General features: G+C 35.9%; 1 protein-coding gene across 5 annotated transcripts in view; it reads left to right on the top strand.

Moving 5' to 3' along the window:
* The window catches only part of PARD3B (par-3 family cell polarity regulator beta), a 987,000-nt gene that overhangs the window by 620,601 nt on the left and 344,336 nt on the right, over nt 1-22,063 (top strand). For 4 of the 5 annotated variants that reach the window (XM_072813097.1, XM_072813100.1, XM_072813101.1 and 1 more), the window contains exon 16: nt 15,562-15,606. The exons of the other annotated variant lie outside the window; for it this stretch is intronic. In XM_072813097.1, the coding sequence (XP_072669198.1) occupies nt 15,562-15,606 (45 nt within the window). The remainder of the gene's footprint in view (nt 1-15,561; nt 15,607-22,063) is intronic. 5 annotated transcript variants of the gene reach the window in all.

Here is a 22,063-nt window from a genome sequence, read left to right as displayed (position 1 = left end):
ATAAAAAAAATCACTACATTTGAAAACAGTTATTTGGGGATTTTTATTCCAATTCACAGGAATTTCTAGGTATTCACAAAGATTGCTAAAAAGAAATCAGCCAATATCTATTAAATAAGTAATTCATACCCAAGTAATTTTAAACTAATTTTCCAAATCTCTTTTTAATTTTTACAGCAAGAATATTTATTATACGAATCAGGGGGCAAGAGGAGAAGGGAAAGGTGGTAGGGTGGGATGATTCACTTTCCCTTCCTTCGTCAACAGTCTCTGAGGCCTCCAAAGAAATCCCTGGTCTAAGGAAAAGAGATTTAAAAATTGCTGCCTGTGAAGTCACTTTGGACTCTGGGTCTATCAACTTTCCATCCTTTTTCCTATTAATGTTTTCTATTAGCTCAACCTTGTTCAAGATTCTTAATATACCTGAACAACTTCCCAAAAGATAGTGGATATTTAATATGTATGTGTAATCATCTATTCTGCAAAAAAAGGAGCCTGATTTAAATGAGCTTATCTAATAGATCAGTATAAAATACCAGATCAGTTCATTAGAGTGTGTATAGACCTCTGTGCATCCCACTTAAGGGAAGTTGTATTCTCGGAGTTGGAGAGGCAGCATATAAACCTCCAAAGTTAATATCCCCTAATAAACAATGAATCTGGATGACAACTTTTCAAAATCTATTACATGCTCGTAGCCCTGGTTTTGCACAGTTTGCATATTAAGCAGATGATAGTCAATTCTGGGCAGAAATATAGACAGTATTATATACTTCAATTCATGCCAGAAGAGAAATCTTTTGATAGCACTTACTGTAGCCAAGAACAGAAGCAGCTATACAATCCCTAGCCAGAAACCAGGTGCCAAAATTAATACATGCAAGAATAAAATGGGTTGCTGTCCTAGTGTAAAGTCCATAAGCTCAAAGAGAAACTCAAATATAAACCCCAAGTAGCTCAGGTTACTAGATCTTGATCTCAGTTCCTGGCTGGCCAGTTAACTTTACAAGAAGAAACAATGTTGAGTGATGGGAGAGTAGGTTTCTGCCCAGCTGGCCCTCTCACAGGCATGTGCAGAAGTGCCAGGAAGAGAGCCGGGATGGTGTTCAATAACGTAAGCCCTGCACATGACTTGGATATAGCAGGCTTACTTGTCAAATGTGTAGGTGACACACAGCTCTGCAGTTTGCTAATGCATTGGATGACAGAATCAGGATTCAGAAAGATCTCAACGGGGAGAACTGATGAGCTGCAATTCAGAAGATTAAATTTAATAGGGATAAATGTAAATTCCTGTACTTGGGTTAAAAAAAAAAAATCACATCTGCCTCCTGCCTTACTCCCATCCGGCTCATTTTCCACACTCCAGTCTGGGTGATCTTTTTAAAACACAAATCCGATCATGCCACTTCCTTGCTAAAAAGCCCTTAACAGGATCCCATTGCCTTGAGGTTAAAGATAAAATTCATTAATGTGCTTTTGGGTTCCTCCACAACTGACCTCTTTCTACTTCTGGTCTCTCACCCACCTCCCTCCCACACTGAGTGCGCCAGCTCTATGGAAGACCTTTGGGTTCTATGTATGGGACCTGTTTGGGAGCTTTCATGTTTCCTCTGTCCAGACATCATCCTCACACTTCCCTATATATCTTCTGGTCTCAACTTCAAGCCCTCAGTTAGACCCAATCTATAAATTAGGGTTAGTCTACTCTTGAGGTTCCCTAATTATCCTTCTTTAATTCAGCAAATATGTACGGAGTACCTACTATGTCTTAGGCACTGTTCTAGACCCTGGGGACAAAATGGTGAACAAAACAAAGCCCATTGTCCACATAGAGCTTAAGTTCTAGTGGAGAAGATGTCAAGGAGTGATGAGCGCTTTGTAGAAAACTGAAGCAGGCTGAGGAGATAGCAATGGAGAGCTAGAGTTGGAAGCCCTACCATGGGTAAGGAGGCCAGGAAGACCTCTCTGAGGAGGTGATGAAGGTGGAGATGTGAATGAAGGAGGACTGTGAGCTGTGTGGCTATCTGGAAGAATGGCACTACAGTCAGGAGGAAGAGCATGTCCCAAAGCTCTGAAGAGGGCTGTGCCCAGCATGTTTGGGGAACTGCAGAGAGGCCAGAATGGGTGAAGTATGCTAAGCAAGGGGAGAGCTGTGCTGAATGAGGTTGGAGGGCCCTCAGGGACAGCTCAGGCAGGGCTTGAAGGCTCTCATGAGATTTTAGGTTTCCTTCTAAATGTAATCGGAAGCTACTGGGAGGCTCTCGGCATGGGACTGTTGTGATAAGATTTTTGTTTTGTTTATTATTTTAAAAGGACTCTCCTAGCTTCTGTGTGGAAAATAGATTATAGGGAGTAAGTGCAGAATCTCAAAGATCAACCAGGGGGTTATTAGATCTGTCAAGGTGAGAGCTGAAGGCAGCTTTGAGCGGGAAGATTTACTAATACCCTTCACTGTATTTGTGATTACTGTGTGATGGAAACCCTGCTGGTTCCAGGCTCAGACTGCCTTGTTCACTTCCACAGTCCCAGTGCCTAGCATGATGCCCAGCACACTATTGCCTCTCCATAGATCTTTGTTGGACAAAGACCTGGCTTAACAGCAGTTAATACAAAAAACACTTCAGGATCTTAGTTGACAGTACCTACTTTGTCTGCCAAAAAAGTTAACTCCTGTCTTAAGTTGTATTAAAAAGCCAGGGGTTGGGGGGAATGGGGTGGAAATGGGAGATATGAGTCCCAGGGCACTCCATGCTGCTTCTACTATTTCAAGACACCATTTTCCCTCCATCTTCTTTCTAGTTATGTCATCCCTCAGTCACAAGACTACACACTGCTTTTTGTGGTTCTCTCTATTACTTCATTTCTATGTTCAAGCAGTAAGTTCTCCATTATGTCACTTGGATTTGTTTCTTTTTTTCCCTTCCCACTGCTCTGACATCATCTGAACAATAGTCTGTACCTCTTCTTGGTAACAATTTCCAGGTATATGAGCCTCGAATCAATTTTGGACAACTGTGTCTTCTGAGAGCATCAGTAACCATTTGTAAGAGACATCATGTACTCTTTCATGTAGTTTGTTATAAAATCTACTTTAGCAGATAGTGGTGACTAGTGAAATATATACTACTTGATGGTAAAGCCATTAGCAAAATATTACCTCTCAGCCTCACATAGTAGAAGGAATTTGTGCTTTGAAATCAGGAAATCATCAGATTCCAACTGCCCTACTTGCTAACTTTGTGACATAATCCTACTGAGCCTCAGTTCCCCCCTCTGTAAAGTGAAGATACTAATGCCCAACTCATAGAGCATTTATAAGGATTAATGAGATAACATGTGTTAAAATGCTTAGCATGATTTCTGACATATGTAAGTTGGTAAGTTTTTGGTTCCTTCTACCTTATCCCCCATTAAGGATAGAATCACTTTGTGGAAATGTACATTCATAAATAGTGAAAATATTGGTGTGTTGTTTTGCTGGTTAGTAGTGTATAATAATTGCTTATTATGTGATTCATTGGATAGCCTGTGCCCCCTTTTTCCCTGTGGTTTAGTCAGTATCAATGTCTTGCTGGTAATAGAAATATTTATCAAGTGTCTAAGAAACATGAGTGTTTTCATAGTGTGAGTAGTAGAAATAATCCATTCCTGATAGATCCCAAAAATTCACAGATAATCTTCCTAAAAGAGAACTCACACATATAGTCTTTTCCCTGCCATAGATTTTAGAAAAGAGAGACTCCAATACAACTAATCTTTGAGGACTTTTGTAATTTGTAATGGTTTATCATGTAAAGATGAATAAAATATTATCTTTCCCTTCTTTGAAGTTGCCAACAAATCAGCATGATACAGAGTAGAAAATGGTATATTTGCTTGGAGGAAAAGCTAAACTATCTTCTGGGGAAGTCAGAAATGGAGAGAATAGGGATCCCTGGGTGGCGCAGCGGTTTAGCGCCTGCCTTTGGCCCAGGGCGCGATCCTGGAGACCCGGGATTGAATCCCACGTCGGGCTCCCGGTGCATGGAGCCTGCTTCTCCCTCTGCCTGTGTCTCTGCCTCTCTCTCTCTCACTGTGTGCCTATCATAAATAAATTAAAAAAAAAAAAAGAAATGGAGAGAATATTCTATAAAGAGTATCCTCTCTTTATAAGAATTATAATGGGGAGTTGGGCCGAGGAGAAGTAAGTGTATTTACACATGTGAGGCATTTCCAACTGCGGTCAAGGCAGATGGGAAGAAACTAGAATAACTCTGTGTGACTTTGATAAAAGGTGAATAGAGGAAAATAGAGTTTAAACCTTGAATACAGGGCTGAGGAGACTAAATTACTTTCTATGCAGTTTGAATTTAGTGAAGGTTTGAGGAAAGGTTAGAAAAATAATGAAAATGATACTCACCACAGGTCAATCTGGTTATGGTAAATAAATAGTGTCAACTTGCGGAGACGAAGTTAGGTTAAGAGGAAACTGAAAGTGGTTGGCAATGTTCAGCCATGGCCTATGTAAAAACCTGGGGTCCAGTTGCAAGGACTCTTGAAAGGAAGATTTGTGACAGTTGCTCATAACGATAGCATGTGTGTGGGACAGGGGAATAGTCCTGAGTTTAGATGTAGTTTTCTTTCAATCTATAGCTGCATTTTTTTTTTTTTGGTTATTTATGCCAACATTTTTTTTAAATCCGATTTTCAGCATTGATTATATAATATCCCTTTGTGGGAAAAAGTGAATAATGAGACTTCCAAAGAATATTGCCCTCCATCATGGATCACATTCTCAGCTCAGTGTCTCCTTATTGTATTTTGGATGATAGTTAATGAAGTTGTCTTAGAACTATTGGTTCTGTGATTTAGAAAACTGTGGTTTCAAAAAAAGGACAAAGATGTTTTAATTTTTAAAAAATATTGGAACATTTTACTACTCATTCCAGAGAAATTAAGCAAAACTATACCATGGAGCTGAGAGTCCAGAGAAAAGCAAGATGGTTAGAGTGTGTAGAGTCCCAGAGAAGAGAGATCTGCACAGAGAGTGAACTCCAGATATATTTAGAGTTTCTCTTTTGCATATTACAGAGTACTGATCAGAGCACTTATGTGAGAAAACTACCAAGGCTGGGAAAATAAAATCCCCAAAATATCCAGGAAATAGTATCCAGTGTTTATACAGAACCAAACATGGTTAACTGTTCTCACCAACAAGATTGGAAAAATCTTAAAATCCATCAGACATTGGATAGGATGTGCATAAGGGCACTGCCTCTGTAGTAGGGCATTATCACTCTGAAGTAAAGGCTATTCTGGTCCTACCTAGAAGATCTTAAAAACAAATCCCAAAAGAATGAACTCATTCCAAGTAATTCAACTATTACCCAAAGATATAAAAATATTTAAAGAAATATAAAAATACCAAAAACCCAACAGGGTAAAATTTATGGTATCTAGTATCCAATAAAAGATTACCATGCATGCAAAGAACTATAGAAATATGACACATAATGAGAAAAATCAATCAGTAAAACCAGAATTGATGCAGATGTCAGAATTTGCAGACAAGCATATTTAAAAATTATTATGACTGCATTTCATGCATTCAGAAGCCTGGAGGAAAAATAAATATGTTATGTAGAGGTATTAAAGATATTAAAAAGTCCTCTGGAAACAAAAAGTTTAATATCTGAGATGAAAAATAAACTGGATGGAACTAACAGCCGATTAGAGATTGCAGAAAACAAGATAAGTAAATGTGGAGGCATAGCAATAGAACTATACAAACTAAAATGGAGAAAAGACACAGAAATGAACAGTGAACAGTAAACTCAGGGACAACTTCAAGGTGGCCTGAGGTATATGTGACTGGAGTCCCCAGTGAAAGAAAAGGGAGACTAAAGGAAAATATATGAAGATTTTTTGAGGAAAAAAAAGAAATATGAAGAAATAATTGCCAAAATTTTCCCAAGATTAATGAAAACTAGAAACCCAAAAACAAGAATAAGTCTCAAAAATGTTGAAAGGATTCAGGTCATACAACATATATTCTCCCACTATGCTGGAATTAAAATTTCAAAACCAGAAAATCTGGAAAATCTACAAATATTTGGAAAATATAGAATATTTCTCAGTAACACATAGATCAAGAAAAAAACTAATAAAAAAAGAAAGTATTTGAATTGAATGAAAATGAAAACACTGCATATCAAAATTTGTGCAATAACAACAAAATTGTGGGATACCACAAAGAGGATAATCTATAGAACTGAATTATATTAGAAATAGGAAAGAGGTCTCAAATTAATGACCTCAGTTTTCACTTAAAGAAAATAGAAAAAAGTAGAGTAAATTCAACCCAAATTAAGCTTAAGAAAAGAAGTCATAAGGGATCCCAGGGTGGCGCAGCGGTTTGGCGCCTGCCTTTGGCCCAGGGCGCGATCCTGGAGACCCGGGATCGAATCCCATATCAGGCTCCCGATGCATGGAGCCTGCTTCTCCCTCTGCCTGTGTCTCTGCCTCTCTCTCTCTCTGTGACTATCATAAGTAAATAAATAAAAATTAAAAAAAAAAAGAAGAAAAGAAGTCATAAAAAAGTAGAAATCAGTGAACTGAGAAAAAATTTTGAGAAAATCAGTGAAACTCAAGTCTAGTATTTAAAGAAGGTCAAGAAAAATGGTGCCTCATAAACAAGAATGATCAGGATAAAATAGGACACATGAACATTATCAGGAATGAGAGAGGGGACATCATTATGGATGCTACAGACAATAAATAATATTAAGGCTCTATTATGAACAACATATTTGACAAGATGAATTGAACAAATTACTTGAGGGAGACAAACTATCAAACTTATGCAAGAAGAAATAGTCTAAATACCCCTACAGCTATTAAAGAAATTGAATTATAGTTAAATACTTTCCTACAAGGAAAACTTTAGGTCCAGATGGCTTTCCTGGTGCATTCTACTAAGCATTACTGGAGGAAATAGCATGAATTCTACAGAAACAGTTCCAGATAAATAAAGAGGAGGGAATACTTCCCAACCTCATTCTATGAAGCTGGCATTACCATAATATGAAAACCAGACAAGGACATTAGAAACCAACAAAACTAAAAAACAAAAAGAAAGCAAAACAAAATATCTTTAACTTGATATCCTTCAGGAATTGATTAAAAAAAATATGCTAGAAAATTAAGCAGATTGAACCCAACAATATATAAAAAAGATCATGATCAAGTGGGGTTTATTTCAGAAATAAAAGTTTGCTCTAACATTTGAAATCAATCAATGTAAGTCACTTATTAAAAGACTAAAACATGAATATTCATCGCATCAGTAAATACAGAAAAAGTTATTCTAAAGAATCCCATATCATTTAATGAAAGAAAAACTTTGAGGAATATTATTTGGGAACAAACTTGTGGTAGAATTATGAAGAAAAAGAAGAAAATGATAAAATGCAAAATTCAAAATTGTGGTTACCTTTGAATAAGGAAGAAAGGGAATAAGATTTAAATGAAACACCCATGGGTTTCAAAAGTAAAATAATATTCTTACACTTAGTAGCTGAAACACAGTGTTTATCTTATTGTTGTCCTTTATATCTCACACATATGTTGTGGATATTTTAATGCAATATTTAATAAAAACAACTTTTATTTTATTTTATTTTTTTTAAAAGCAACTTTTGGGTTTTTAGAAATGTGATATTTTCTACAAACAAAATGAACTGCTCTTTCAAGTATCATTACCATGTGAAGAACAGCAGTGAGATTAGTGCCAGCAAACCAAAAACTAAATATAGAAGCACTAAAACCCAGGGGTCAGTTATATATAAGTTATTAGAGAAGGACAATGAGGTATGACTAGTCCATCAATTATATTTTTTCTACAATTTACCACTTAAAATATAAGTGCATGGATATCTGTTCCAAACAATTCTGCCGTGTTTGGGTTTTTATTTAGACTTATCCCAGAATTAGACTCCACCTGGCCGCGAACATGTCTACAAATTATACCACAAGAATTTTACAAGATTTATATACGTGTGTTTCAACATTCATATAGCCATATGCATAGCACAATAAACGTATGCCCCATTCATTACTCTAGAGCCCTGTGATAAAGGGACATATTCAAAATGCTGCCTTCTTTACTTTTGCATATGCTGCATCCATTCACTCAACAAACATTAATGAGTAAGAGGTGTAAAGCATGATTCTAGTCTAACAAGGAAAAATAAGACCTATACCTCCTTAAGGTGTTCATACTTTAATGTACAACAGACCCATACACAAATAATTTAGAGATTTACAAATTTTGGTCCCTAAGCTCAGCCTGGAGGCCTCAGAAGATGACTTGGAGAAGGTGAGATTTAAATGGTTTCTTAAAGTGTGTTTTCAGAGCAGGAGAATAAATGAATTTTCATTATGATTCAGAAGGAATTTTATGTGCTATTTGTATATTGTACAGATGCATGAAGTTGCATAGTCTATTCAGAAATATACTTCTGTGCTGGAGTGCAGGGAACCTAGCAAAGGTGGTTGTGTGTAAAAGACAATCAGAATGTGTTTGTGAGCACCTGTTCCTGCTAGATTCCATGATAAGTTTTTGCAACTGAGTTGCCCCATAATGTAAGTAAGGGATATTATCTGCATTTTACAAATGAGTTCAGTAAGCTTGAAAAAGACTAAGTAATTAGTCCATAGCCATGCATATAATTAGTGTCACAGTCCAGGTCCCTTTTCCTGCTACTCCCTAGCCATAACTAAAAAAGATGCCCCAGGTGCTAAAAGTTGTCAAACAGATTATTTGGTTCAAATATTCAGCTACCTAAAACCTTTATTTACTTTTGTGAATCTTCATGTCTGTCTAATCTTTTACTGTATTCCTAAAGCTTATCCTTCTTCCTTTATTATACTAGTTATTGTATTGTATCAATATATTATTTATTTACATCTCCTCATTAAACCCCAGCATTGAATATCTGACTCTTTTGAGACTTATTTAAATTGCATGAATTCAAAAATTCATTTATTTATAGAAATATTTATTGCATGAATTCCAAAAAATTACTTAATACATTAATGAAGAAATAATTTGTTTTTTCCAATGTTCTTTAATGAGATCAAGACAATAATATAGGAACATATGAAAAGTGTTGGATTTTCCTAACTTTAGATTTATGATCTCCTAAGATTCATGGAGAAAGAGAATTCTGAAAAATTGTGAACATGTGAGTAAATAGATAACTATGAAGGAGTGGATTCCTCATTTTTATTTCATGGCACAGTGGCTGAAGGATACCCTATAATATTGGAAGAAAATTTTAGCTGTTGAGTTCCAATTAGCTTATTGTCAGAGTAGCAACATGCCCAGAGATGAGCATAGTGCTTTAGGGGAAGCTTGCCAAGGAAATGGTGAGATAAACATTTGCATCATCATCTTGTACTAATTACTTAACCCTCTTTTTCAGCAAAAGCCTTGTTTAGTTTGTGTTTGTTTGTTTTTTAAAAGATTTTATTTATTTATTCATGAGAGGCACAGAGAGGGAGAGAGGCAGAGACACAGGTAGAGGGAGAAGCAGGCTCCATACAGGGAGCCTGGGACTTGATCCTGGGTCTCTAGGATCATGCCCTGGGCTGAAGGCTGCACTAAACCACTGAGCCACCTGGGCTGCCTTTGTTTGTTTGTTTGTTTGTTTGTTTGTTTGTTTGTTTGTTTGTTTGTTTCAAGAGATGGAAGAGTTTTTCCTTACTTAAGAATTCATAGTGCTGAAAACTCAAAAAGTCTCCCCAAGGAGAATCAGTATGCCAAATAGCCATTGACACAAGAAAACATTATAAATTAATGCAGTAATAGTTCATGGTTACTAAGAAGAGAATGTAATTTACAATTTGAACAACTTGAAATAGGTTTGTATTTCTTAGAAATTCTGGAAATCAATCAGTACAGAAATTGATCTACTAAAAAAAGAAGAAAATTGATTCTTAATATTGGCAACTACATCATTTTTTTTTTTAAGTTCTGAAGGAACAGCTCTTGGAAACAAGTTTATTAACCATCAAGGAATTACTTGATATTTAGTTTCCTAGCAAACTATCCAAAAAGAAGTATTTATGGCCTCATTAGAAGGTAGATTTTTATTGCACCAAACATCAGTTTCAAAACTGCAGTTCTACTAAGTCAAAGATATGGAAGTAAAAATTAAATGAAACAGAGCTCTGTATGCAAAAGACAAGCATTGCATCATATTTTAGAGTGCTGCTTTGCACCAAAGTATCTCAATATGAAGTAGTGGGAATCTGAACACATTTGCATATTCCCATTCATGACATAGTGTTGGCATTCTCAAAAAGAGTAACTGTAGCTGATGGCAATTTTTATCTGAAGAGATTTGTGCATGTTAGCAATATACTGTCTTCTGTCAGCTTAAGTAGAGCATATGGGGCCCATTAACTCACCAAATCTGCTACTGTTCTGCAAATTTTTATTAAGCAAGTGCAGTCCCTAATAGTCACTTATGTTATAGAATGCGTATCAAATGCTATCAATAAGCAAGAGAATTGTTTTCCCCCAGTGAGAATGCATTTGAAGTGTATGAGAAGGCTTGACAAAAGAATAAAATATTTTAAGTGATCACTGTACTAGTATAAATGTATCCTACTGGGAATCCAATGTATGTATTATAAGCACTTTAATGTTTGCCGCTAATAAGCTCTTACAATGCCATCTTTTTCAGAGATTTTTCTCCCCATATTTTCTTGGTTTATGGCTTCTTTCAATTCTAACAATGATCCTGGTAGAGATTAAGTAAAAAACACCACTGTGTGTTTATCCACAGTTTTAAAAGTTGCCATAAGTGTTGAGCAATTCTAATTAGCTTCAAAGGGCTACAACAAAAATAGCTAGAAATATAAGCATAGCTAGAAAATAGCATCCTGATGCTATTTTCCGAAGCAAGTCTTCCTGAACCAGAGGATGCACCAGGGAATTAACAAACATCCAAGCCAAAGAACATCCTCCTTATGAAGCACTTTACAAGAATTAAATCAGTGTCCATCAATCTTGAGTTAAAGGCCAAGAAGTATGAGCTTAGTATAGAAATTGCATTATCTAAATAAATTTCAGAGATAAGAAGAGCAAGCCCACAGTGTTCTCTAAGTATTTAATAACAGCTACAATAAAAATGTCCATAAATTTCATTTTCAGAAGGTTTCAACATTTCACTGATATTGCTTCAATTACTGTAATACCCCTTTAAGTAATCAAGAGCAAGTAGTACCTGTCCTTGGGTAAAACTGAAGGATGAGAAAGGGAATATAATAGACTCTGGAAACTTAAAAAAAAGAAAGAAAAGAAAGTGCAAAAAAAGAACAAATGAACAAAAGAAAGAAAAGAATCCATCATCAGAACCAGAACAAAAAACTTTGACTCTTCATCAGTACTCTCATTAGATGCTTTTGGTGCCTCACAATTTTGGAATAGAAGACCTTCACAACACCCAGCCCACTCATTTTTCAATCTCTTATAAATAGGGTTTTAGTTCAAAATGACGCACCTGTCATATCCCTACTGCTACTATTCCAATCACTGTGCTATCCAAATATTATGCAGTGAAATGAGTAGACTTAAGCTCCATCCCCATGAGATAACCCTATAGTAGATCTAAAGTAATGTTAGTTATAAAGGAAGTTGAGTATTAATTATAACACTTGTCATTTTTTTAAAAAGTAGTGGTAGTGTGTGTAATTTTACCTCATTTTCTCATTTGCTACTCTTATTTAAATCACTTCCCAGCACTAAGCGTGTGCATAAAAGATGATTGTTCCCAATTTAACCTTTTAAATAAAGTGTATTCTATTAAGTCATTACAGTCCCCTCTCTTTTCCATTATGTTTATTCATATATCTTCTGTCCTAAAGATAGACATCTGTGTTGCTGCATATTTTGGAGAAAGACCCCTAATTTTTATGCCTATCACCCATTTGGCTTTTCTGTACTGTTTTTTGAAATAGTGCTCTAAAGAATTTCAAATTGTCAATTAAAATAATAAGTATTCCCACTAAGAATAATAGTGTGCACTCAGAAGTTAAGCAAGTACCATGTTTAACCTAATATGGTTGAGGAATTTGCAATACTTAAATTGGCTTAAATTTAATGGGATAACTTATGTCTGTCAAAAAAAAAAAGACAAATGCAAAGAAACAAAATCTTACCTTTGTATGAATCCCTTTTTCAGAGGATTTCCCCATTTCAGTAATGCTGAAATAAATACTTATTGCATGTAATAAGACCATATCATCTGAATACTGCATTTCCTTTTTCTTTCTTCCACTACAGATGAACTAGGAGACAGGTAAACTGAGTGGTAACCTACTGTGGATGTTGGATTATCCATGAGATAACAATTTAAAGTATACTTGTCTGAAGGCATTATATTCTCTCAAGTGTTTTCTCCTCTGTTCCTTTATAATCCCAGGCAAGTGAAATCATAAATACTTCCACCATCATCAAGTGCACAACCTTGACCACTCACACAGTTTTCATTTATCAGAAGTTTTCATTTTTTGAGAAATATGCACCTGGCACAGTGCTCTGTGCTTTTGTACATTGTTTTCATTTAGTCCCACAATTCCTTGTGCAGTGTTTTTATCTAAATTTTTCACACAAGGAAACTGGTTGAAAACAACTTACTAACTTGCGTGGTAAAGCTGAGATTCAACCCATATCTATCTTATTAGTAGCTATCATGTTATTTTGCCTTTCTATCTGGGTTCCTGTTAATAAGATGATAGTAGTCCATATTTATTAAGCCTTACTATATGATCTTCTAAGTATTTTGCACAAATTTGCACATGTAATCTTCACTACAAGCCTATGGAGAAAGCTATTATCCTCTTTATGTATATGATGAGATTTAGGATCAGGGAGTCAAAATAAATTGCATATGACCAGTAAGTTTCCAAGTCAGGATTTTAATTCAGGTGATTTCTCACTTGTGAAACGGGGGTGAATATTTTGCTTAAACCAATGAGAATGCTAAATTTCCAAACATGTTAAACAAAATTATAGCTAACACTTGTTGACATTTATCACCACAGAAACTTCTATTAATAATATATATTCAAGCATAAAGGATAATAGTTTTCTAACATATTAAGTGTTTGTCAAGTGTTTTCTTATATTCATTCAACTCATAATTCAAAGAATATAACAAATTTTTCCATGACTTATCACAAGTATAGTAGAGTGGTTAAGAGTACAGTGTTTAAGTTCTGGGTCCTCCATGTAGGAGGTATGCTTCAGTTCCTTTATTTGTAAAGTAAAAAGAAGAAGAAGACCTATCTTTATAGGTCATTTTGAGGATTATTTGAATTATTAGCTATAAACTGCGGAGGATAGAACCTACATATTACAAGCGCTCAATAAGTATTACCCACTAGTGTTAATTTTTTTAATCGTCATAATTTATTTTCTAGTATTTTCTACGTGTACTGTAGATTCCACTGTAAATTTCTTTTAGACCTGAAAAGGCCTGAATTTAACCCACAGTTGAAGCCTGATGAGAATGGACTGACATTTCCAACAAGAAATATGAAGAGAAGTCTGATAAGATTTTTAAGAAGCTAATAAAATACTGGGAAAGTCACCAAAAAAAGTAGTGTTGTCTAGAAAATAAAGAAATAGCTAGAAAAAGAGGGCTAGGTGGGATTGAGAAGATCTATGTGTAATAACTGGGTTGGAAAATATGGCTGAGTGGTATAGGCAAAGGAAGGAAGCGCTTACCTCTCTGAGACAGCTAGTGTTAGGGAAAAGGGAGGAGGACTTTTTTATCAGCAAAGTTCACTTCACCTTGCTCAATCCTTGAGCACCAGATTTTTATAGACTAGCATAGCCAATGGCACATAGCAAATAATGAAAAACTGTTGGGATCCCTGGGTGGCTCAGTGGTTTAGGTTGGGCCTGCCTTTGGCCCAGGGTGCAATCCTGGAGTCCCGGGATCAAGTCCCACGTCAGGCTCCCGGCATGGAGCCTACTTCTCCCTCCTCCTGTGTCTCTGCCTCTCTCTCTCTCTCTATCATAAATAAATTAATTAATTTTAAAAAAACTGTTGTTGAATATTGAAGTGATAATCCATGCAGAGATGCTTAAGGATTAATTAAGAACTTTGTTTTTGAGAGATACTGGGTAATAACTTTGGTACAATGTCACTGATATTGGTTATCAGCGTCAATACCAGCCTCACAGAATGAGTCAAGAAATATTCCCTCCTCTGAATTTACTGAATTCACCAGTGAAGCCTTCTGGGTCTAGAATTTTTTGTGTGGGAAAGTTTTAACTACAAATTCATTAGGGACGCCTGGGTGGTACAGTGGTTAAATGTCTGCCTTTGGCTCAGGTGGTAATCCTGGGGTCCTGGGATCGAGTCCTGCATCAGGCTCCCCGCAGGAGCCTGCTTCTCCCTCTGCCTCTGTCTCTCCCTCTCTCTGTGCACTCATGAATAAATAATTTCATTAAAAACAAAACAACAACAAAACTATAAGGTCATTCACATTATCTATTTCTTCCTACATAAGCTTTGGTAATTTGTGTCTTTCAAAAATTTATGTATTTCATCAGAGCCATGTTAATCTGGGGTTATTTTTTTTTTCCACTACTGAAGCAAGGTTCTTCATCTTCTTCAAGGCCCTGAATTATGAATCTTTTCTCTGGCAATTGGGACTAGGCACTGTTCCCAGCCATATGTGAACTTCTTACACTCTTCCCATTAAACTTTTGGGTGATTCTTTCCCAGGTCTTGGGTAGTTTCCTCACATGTTTGTGATCATCAGTATATTCATCTAAATACATGAGAAGATCCTCAGCAGATCTCAGCAAGAGTTCTGGATAAGTCTTTCCTCTCTGGTTCTCTGCCTTCAAATGTCATCTGCCTTGGCTTCCCTGGACATCAACATTATGTGCTCAGGCTGGGACGTCACTAAGTTCTGCTCTGTTTCCCTCCCTCTACCACAATCTGGAAAATTTCTCCAGACAGTAAGCTAGTGCAGTTATAGGAGTCACCTCACTTGTTTTCTGTCTCTGCTGCCTAACGTCTAATTCCTGGATTGCCATTGTTTCATGTTTATGTGTTTAATTCTTTTTTCAAGAGGGATTGTAAATTTCTTCCCTTTTACTCCAGATACAGAAGTCCAGTCCTTGAGTATTGAATATATATATTCCACACAAAGAATTTTATTATGTATTATGCATCCCTAGACCCATGAGTTTAATTCCTCCTTTTGCAGGCATGAAAACAATTGCCCAAGTAACAGAGCTGAAAGTCTTGAAAATTAGAAGAAAATAAAATTATATTCATAGATGATCTAATATAAATATATTTCTTCATAGCTGCCTTTAAAATATCTACCAATAGAAATGAGGTACACCAGGTAGGCCAGGGAACATTTTTTTCTCACTTTTTTTTCCAGTAAAAGATTTAACTTCTTATGACTCTATTTCAATTTATTGTTCAAAAAATGCCTGATTTACAAGCAGGCCTGATCCTTGTCTCTTTTATTTCTTCTCAGTGCCAGATGAAAGCAAAGTCCACTCATTGGCTGGTCACAAATCGGGTAAGAAACTCCTCGTAACTGACTTTATATTCTCCTTCCTGGAAATTGCTGGCTGTATTTGAGTAGCAGTTGGAACCTATTTCCATCCACTAGTCACTGAAAGGCTTGCTAATTAATACATGAGATGTCTCTGACTTCCACAAAGATGAATTATTGCTTGGCTGTGTGAGTAGTGGCATAATGTATGCTGACTCAAGATGTTTGAGAGGAAAGGATAAGGGTTTCCAAAAACTAATAATTATAAAACCAAAAATTTTAAACCTGTTAGCCAGCTGAACACTTAAAACAACAAAAAAATTATAAGGAGAATCCAAGAAAGTTTGAAACTCTTTCCCATGATGACTTTCACATTACAGTGGCAGAACAAAGAGCTCCAGAACAAGAAAAATGTAGTCATTTCCCCCTCAAAAAAGAATAGCCTTTTTGCTTGTCATCAAAGAGCATCACACCCAAGATGGCTATATTCTCTTTAATTTAGACTGAGGATTATCTTTCTTTAGACTGAGGAATGAACTCCCTCATTCCCAGAGGTTCTCCAGGAAGTCCACAAGGATCTCTGAGGGTTTCCTGGGTCTTTCTCTGTTTTGTGGAAGATACCTTCAGCTCGAAAATCCAAGTTTTCCGTTCAGTGCCACGTGGTCTGCTTCTCCCTTTGCTCTTCATCATTGCCTTCTCACATTAGTTGAAAACACTTAAAGCTTACCAAGCTTGCAAATACTACAGTGATCCCTTTCATCTATGGATGTGTTATTTGGGGAAGAATATCCATTTTACTCTTAGGCTTGCCACTCCAAATAACAGAAAAATTACAGTTTGTTGACATCTCCCTGTTTCTGAAACAAAGAAAGTCTTTCCCATCACCAAGTGTCTCCTGTGTTTATGTGCTAATTATGTTTCCAGCAGTAAGTGGCCTTGATGCCTCATTACTTCCATCATGTTCCAGGGCAAGATTATGATTTTTTTTTCTTTTTTTCTTTCTCCATATTCTTTTGTGATAACAGCAGGGAAGGGCTGGTTCACAACTTTTAGATTTTTTTTTCTTTTCTGCTGCTCCCAATAAAGAGCCTAAGAGGTTAGATCACCGTGAAAGAAAAGATTTCTCTGAGAGTGATAAACTGCTGCGTGCTGCTTTTCCCCATCATCCTTTTCCATTAAATTCTCTACTACTGGAAATATTTTTCGGAGCCTGCAAAGGAAGTTCTCATGACCAAGGAACCCCAAGGATAGCTTATATTATTTTCATCTTCAATGCATCTTAAATGGTACTTCTTATCATCAGTTCTATTACACAGATTAATACTTGAAGATTGAAGACTTTTTATGTACTGGGATAGGCTTCAAAGTAAAAAAAAAAATGAAAGCAGTTTTTAAGACATATAAATTTGGTGTTTAAAAATGAGCAAATGAACTTTCTGATTTTTCTCTCAGAAAATCAAATCTTATTCTGATTGCAATTTCCAAACAAATTTCTGACTAATATTTTTGCCACTCTTTTTGCACGAGAACATTGTTACCTTTGTATAGCACTACAGTATTTTACTAAATTGCATGATATGTTTTTAGATAGTATGATATAAAACATGTTAATAAAGAATTATCCTAGGTATGAAATTTGAAATAATTTCTAAATTTTTAAAAAAATGACAAAAATGGCATAATTTTAAACCTGTCAGGTTCATTGTAAGCTCCACATGGCAGTCTTACTCTAGCTGGTTGATAAAAATAGTACCAATAGTCTTTATGTCATATGAACCATGCTGTTTAAATATATCAGGTGTTTTAAAGATTTCTGGTTATAGTGAGCTGCTAGTACAGTACTACCATTTTATATTTTGGAGTACTCATATACCCTATCACAGTGTCACTGAGCTTTTCGCTGACCATCTGTGGAATCAGTGCAAATGCTAAGAACAACCAGAAAATTGCTAACTCTGGAGCAAAAGTGGTATATGAGAAAACACAATAAAGAGGGTTAACCAATCACCTAAAATTATACATTCTAGAGTTACATTAAGCGAGAGCACTTTAAAACATTAGAGACCATTCTGAGAAAATACAAAGCAGCATTAAAGAAAAATCTAAACTAAGGTTATAAATTTATATACTCCAAGGATATATCCTTCCCCCATTTTTTATATTTATTTCTTTTGGAAAATTTTTCTTGAATATAACAATTCTCAAAAAACTCCTTCACATAATATTCAACTCCCCTAAGCATGCCCCATTTATGCAGAGCAATTTCTGAGGAGGTGGCCATGATGGTAAAAGAGGATTAAGGGTCCTTTTGATTCTGGTAACGCCTTTCATTTACACAAATCATCTTAAAAATTCACCTAATATGTAGTCTCAATCTGGTACAGTCTGTGACCACTAACCAAGTTATAGTATAATGGAGTATAATGTCTAATGTTCCATGATCATACTTGTCTTGCCAGTGTTAAAAGAGATCATTCAGTGTCTTTTTGTTTCACCATTCCCTTCCCAAATCTTTCCTCCAGCATATTTAAGTAAAAAGGTGACATCTCTTTTGCTAAAAAGGAAGAGTACCTTCCTCTGTCTCTTTTTAATTATAGAAATGTGGGCAGCCTTCATAATATCCAAGACCATCAGGAAGTTAAATTAAATTGTATATACTGACCTAAATCTATCACCCATCTTCGTATTTGGGATGATATTCAACATTTTAATAAATTCATCTGAGTTAAAGTTTCTTCTGAGTCAGCTACTTAGTGTGTAGAGAGCCATTTCATGCCAAGTTCCATCTGTTGGTCTGGCTTGGGGACCTCCCAAATTTGTGACAATATTTCTGGCACCCTTTCCTTGGCTTAATCTTTAAATGGTTGATTCTTCAAAGCTCAGATCAAATCAAAGGCTCAGGCAAGATCAATCTTTCTAATACTTTTGGCCTAAAATGTAGTGTCCCCCTTACCCCTTCTGAAATCAATTCAGTATTCTTGAGATTTTTCTAATGGCCTACCTCAGGGGTTCCCCTGGGAGTGCTGCATCTCATACCTTAGCTGGGAAGCAAGCGGGATATTCTCCTCTTGTCAATCTTGTGAGGTCCTTCTCCATGTAAGAGAAGTATCAGTACCTATGGAATGGTGAGACCTACCCAGAGAGGTTAAGAACAAAATCCCTTGAATTGGTTCCTTTAGGAAAAATCAGAAGTTTCAGAGAGGCTGAAAAATTAAAAATGCATCTTTCACCTCTTTCCTTATTAACTGAATTCTGACGAAATCCAAATCTTAGTAAATGCAGAGGGTTAAAAACACCTTTCAGCCCAATGTATATTTTAAGCAATGAAACCATTTTTTAATGATTTCAGTATTCTGAGGGAAAACTAGAATCCAGAGAAAATTACATCAAATTTGAAATAGCTTTTTAAAAAATTATGCTTAAATTTTGATTCTACAGATTCTTAAACCATACCTGAGAAGGAATCATTTCTTCCCCGCCCCCACCTACATACTGAGCTGACACCTAAACTAATAGTTTAAGGCTCTTCAACATCTAGTCAGAAAGGACTTATAAATTTTACTTTTTTACTATGTCTTAATTTTTTTTTGTTTTGATTTACTGCTTGGAACTGTTTTAATATGTATTGACTGTCTGCAGAGATCTTTGCTGACCCAGCTCTTTAAGATGATGCAGTACTGAAGAAAGCCGATGAGTTCTTCTTTATGAGCTCTGACATATTAATTAGCAAAATGGACTAAAAAGCTTTCCTATTTCTATTTTAATTTCTTACATTCTCAAACACCTGTCTATATAGCTGTAAAACAGGCAAGTCTGTAAAAGTAATGGTTGGCAGTAAGTCCAGACCTTTTCTGAGATAAGTTTATCAATTAATGAGCAAATATTCATTAACAGTCTAGGGGCATATCTCTGTATAGGTGCCTTGCAGCCATTAAGTGTGTGGGATATCTTAACACATTTTACTGGTAAGGAAGCTGAAGTTCAGGGCATTTAAATACTTGTTCTCGCAGCTAGCTAGTATGGGTGAGGTTATCAACCCAGATACTGTGTGGTAAAGCCTATGTTTTGGCCAGTTCATTTTCAGCAGCATGTGCCTAACACTTCAATCCCAGAGACTGAGAAGAACACAGTTCTAGTGAGAAGACATGACACACACTCTGGAATATCCCATAAATTCTTACCTTTTGTAACCTCCAACTGAACAAGAGACACCATAAATATAATTTCTCTAGCAAACAATTGTAACTCAATGAACATGAGAGGGACAATCTAATCTGGTCATTCTTGACATTGTTTCTCTGTATATATATATATACACACACACACACACACGCACAAAAGTATGGGCCAAGTTAAGAGATGTATAAGAGAGAAAACAGGCATGTGATGTGCATGTATTATGTATGAATTACAGCAAATGTGCATGTGATTGGGTGTATCCTTATGGCAGAGGCTGAAAGTTTAATATGCAAGTTGCTAACTTGGCAGACCTTACATTCTGTTCTGAATGCATTGTGTGTAAACTTTATATTTAGAATTTTCAAGTGTGGCCAAAGAAATCTCTAGATCTTTCCAAAGAAATAGAGCTCTTAAAAACATAAGGTGATCAAATAGTCACTTTAATACAAGAGCAATGTGCTATTAAATTACATTTCATAAATTTTGTTGAGTATGCATTTTAAATTTGGAGCACCAACTATGATCATTTTTCATGAGTCTGAATTGGATTACTGCCTTTCTTTTTATTGATATTTTGGATGAGGAACTAAATCTTAGCATTAGTGGGCAGTGGACTTAACCTCTTTCTTTCCTTGTCAGTTGGTTAAGGTAACACTATACAGTTATATTTGGACAAAGATCTTTATTAGGTACTTTCTAAACTTTTGTTATTTGTTATGTTGGAAAACATATAGTTTTAGACACAGGAAATATACACATTCTCACATCCTCCAGCTCAGTTTATGTTTCTATGGGATTCAGGATGTTATTTTAAAAAGTACCAGGGATCCCTGGGTGGCGCAGCGGTTTGGCGCCTGCCTTTGGCCCAGGGCGCGATCCTGGAAACCCCGGATCGAATCCCACGTCAGGCTCCCGGTGCATGGAGCCTGCTTCTCCCTCTGCCTATGTCTCTGCCTCTCTCTCTCTCTCTCTCTATGTGACTATCATAAATAAATAAAATTAAAAAAAAAATTTAAAAAAATAAAAAAATAAAAAAATAAAAATAAAAATAAAAAGTACCAATATGTATAGGATTCTTCCTACAAACTTGATTATAAAGCAACCCCAGTATTTCCTATTTTGTAAAAGGTTACTGAATACTCTGGTCTCTAAAATTCAATGAATCAAACTGAATTAGAAACAAATATATCAGTCTTCTTAGAAATGTGATTCAATTCTTTGCTACTCAAAAAGGTGCAGGTGTGTGCATCTCTGAATTTCATGAGTAAATAGAATCTACATGTTTTTACAAATCAAATTTCAAAATTAATTATTTCAGTTCCACTCATGTTTATTAAATGCCCACTCTGTGACAGGTGTTATATCAAGTGCTGGAGATACAAAGTGACATAAGACATGGTCTCTGTCTGAAAAAATTTTTTTGAAATGTTAGAGGAGAAAGACATATAAATGCCTAATTAAATATTGGTTTGGTACCTTTATGCTAAAGAGTAATAGTGCAGGAGTCTCACAGAGGAAATACTGCTTGATTCTGCTTGGGATTGGGGGATGGCTGTCATATTTCAGAAAGGAAATGCTTTCATAGCAGGATCTGGAAGATAAATAGAAGTTTGAGAAATAAAAAAGGTCAATGAGCTAACACATTTCAGGCATATGGAAAGTTATGACAACTTGAAACATCGTGGTATGTTTACGAAACTATAAGCAATTCAGTGTTGCACAAATGCAAAGTGGAGAGTAACAGATACCAGGTTGAGCCAGTAGGCAGAGATTCAATTATGAGGAACTCCTACCAAATGGAAAAAATGTGAATTTTATCCTACGGGCTCAGAAATCCAAACTGGTTAAAGGAGGGGATGGGCCAATTTTATGTTGTAGTACTATCACTCTGTTGGCTATGATGACTTGAAGGGCAAAAACAAAAACAAAAAAAATCAGGGGGAATAATTAAGAGACTATTGTGATAGTCCTGATAAGAGATGATGTGGCATAAATTCAAGTGAATTACAATGGAAATGGAAAGAAAAGTAAAACATATTTGGAAAATAAAGCTTTGAGGTTTTTTGGTTTTTTTGTTGTTGGTGGTGGTTTTTGTTTTGTTTTGGTTTGGTTTAGTTAAACTTGGTGGATGAGTGAGGAAGAAGATCCAATTTGATTCTCAGTGTATCAGTCAGCTATTGCTACACTGTGCTGCATAACAGAATCAATAGCAGACATTTATTTCTTGATCACTTTGTGCGAGTGGGGATTTGCTGATCTCAAAAGTGTTTGGCTGGGCTTTGCTCCAATCTACAGTTTAGGT

Source organism: Canis lupus, chromosome 36, assembly GCF_048164855.1.
Source record: "Canis lupus baileyi chromosome 36, mCanLup2.hap1, whole genome shotgun sequence".
In the NCBI taxonomy this organism is placed as follows: Eukaryota; Metazoa; Chordata; class Mammalia; order Carnivora; family Canidae; genus Canis; species Canis lupus.
The sequence above is the reverse complement of the archived record's forward strand: the minus strand, read 5'-3'. Positions and strand labels throughout refer to the sequence as shown.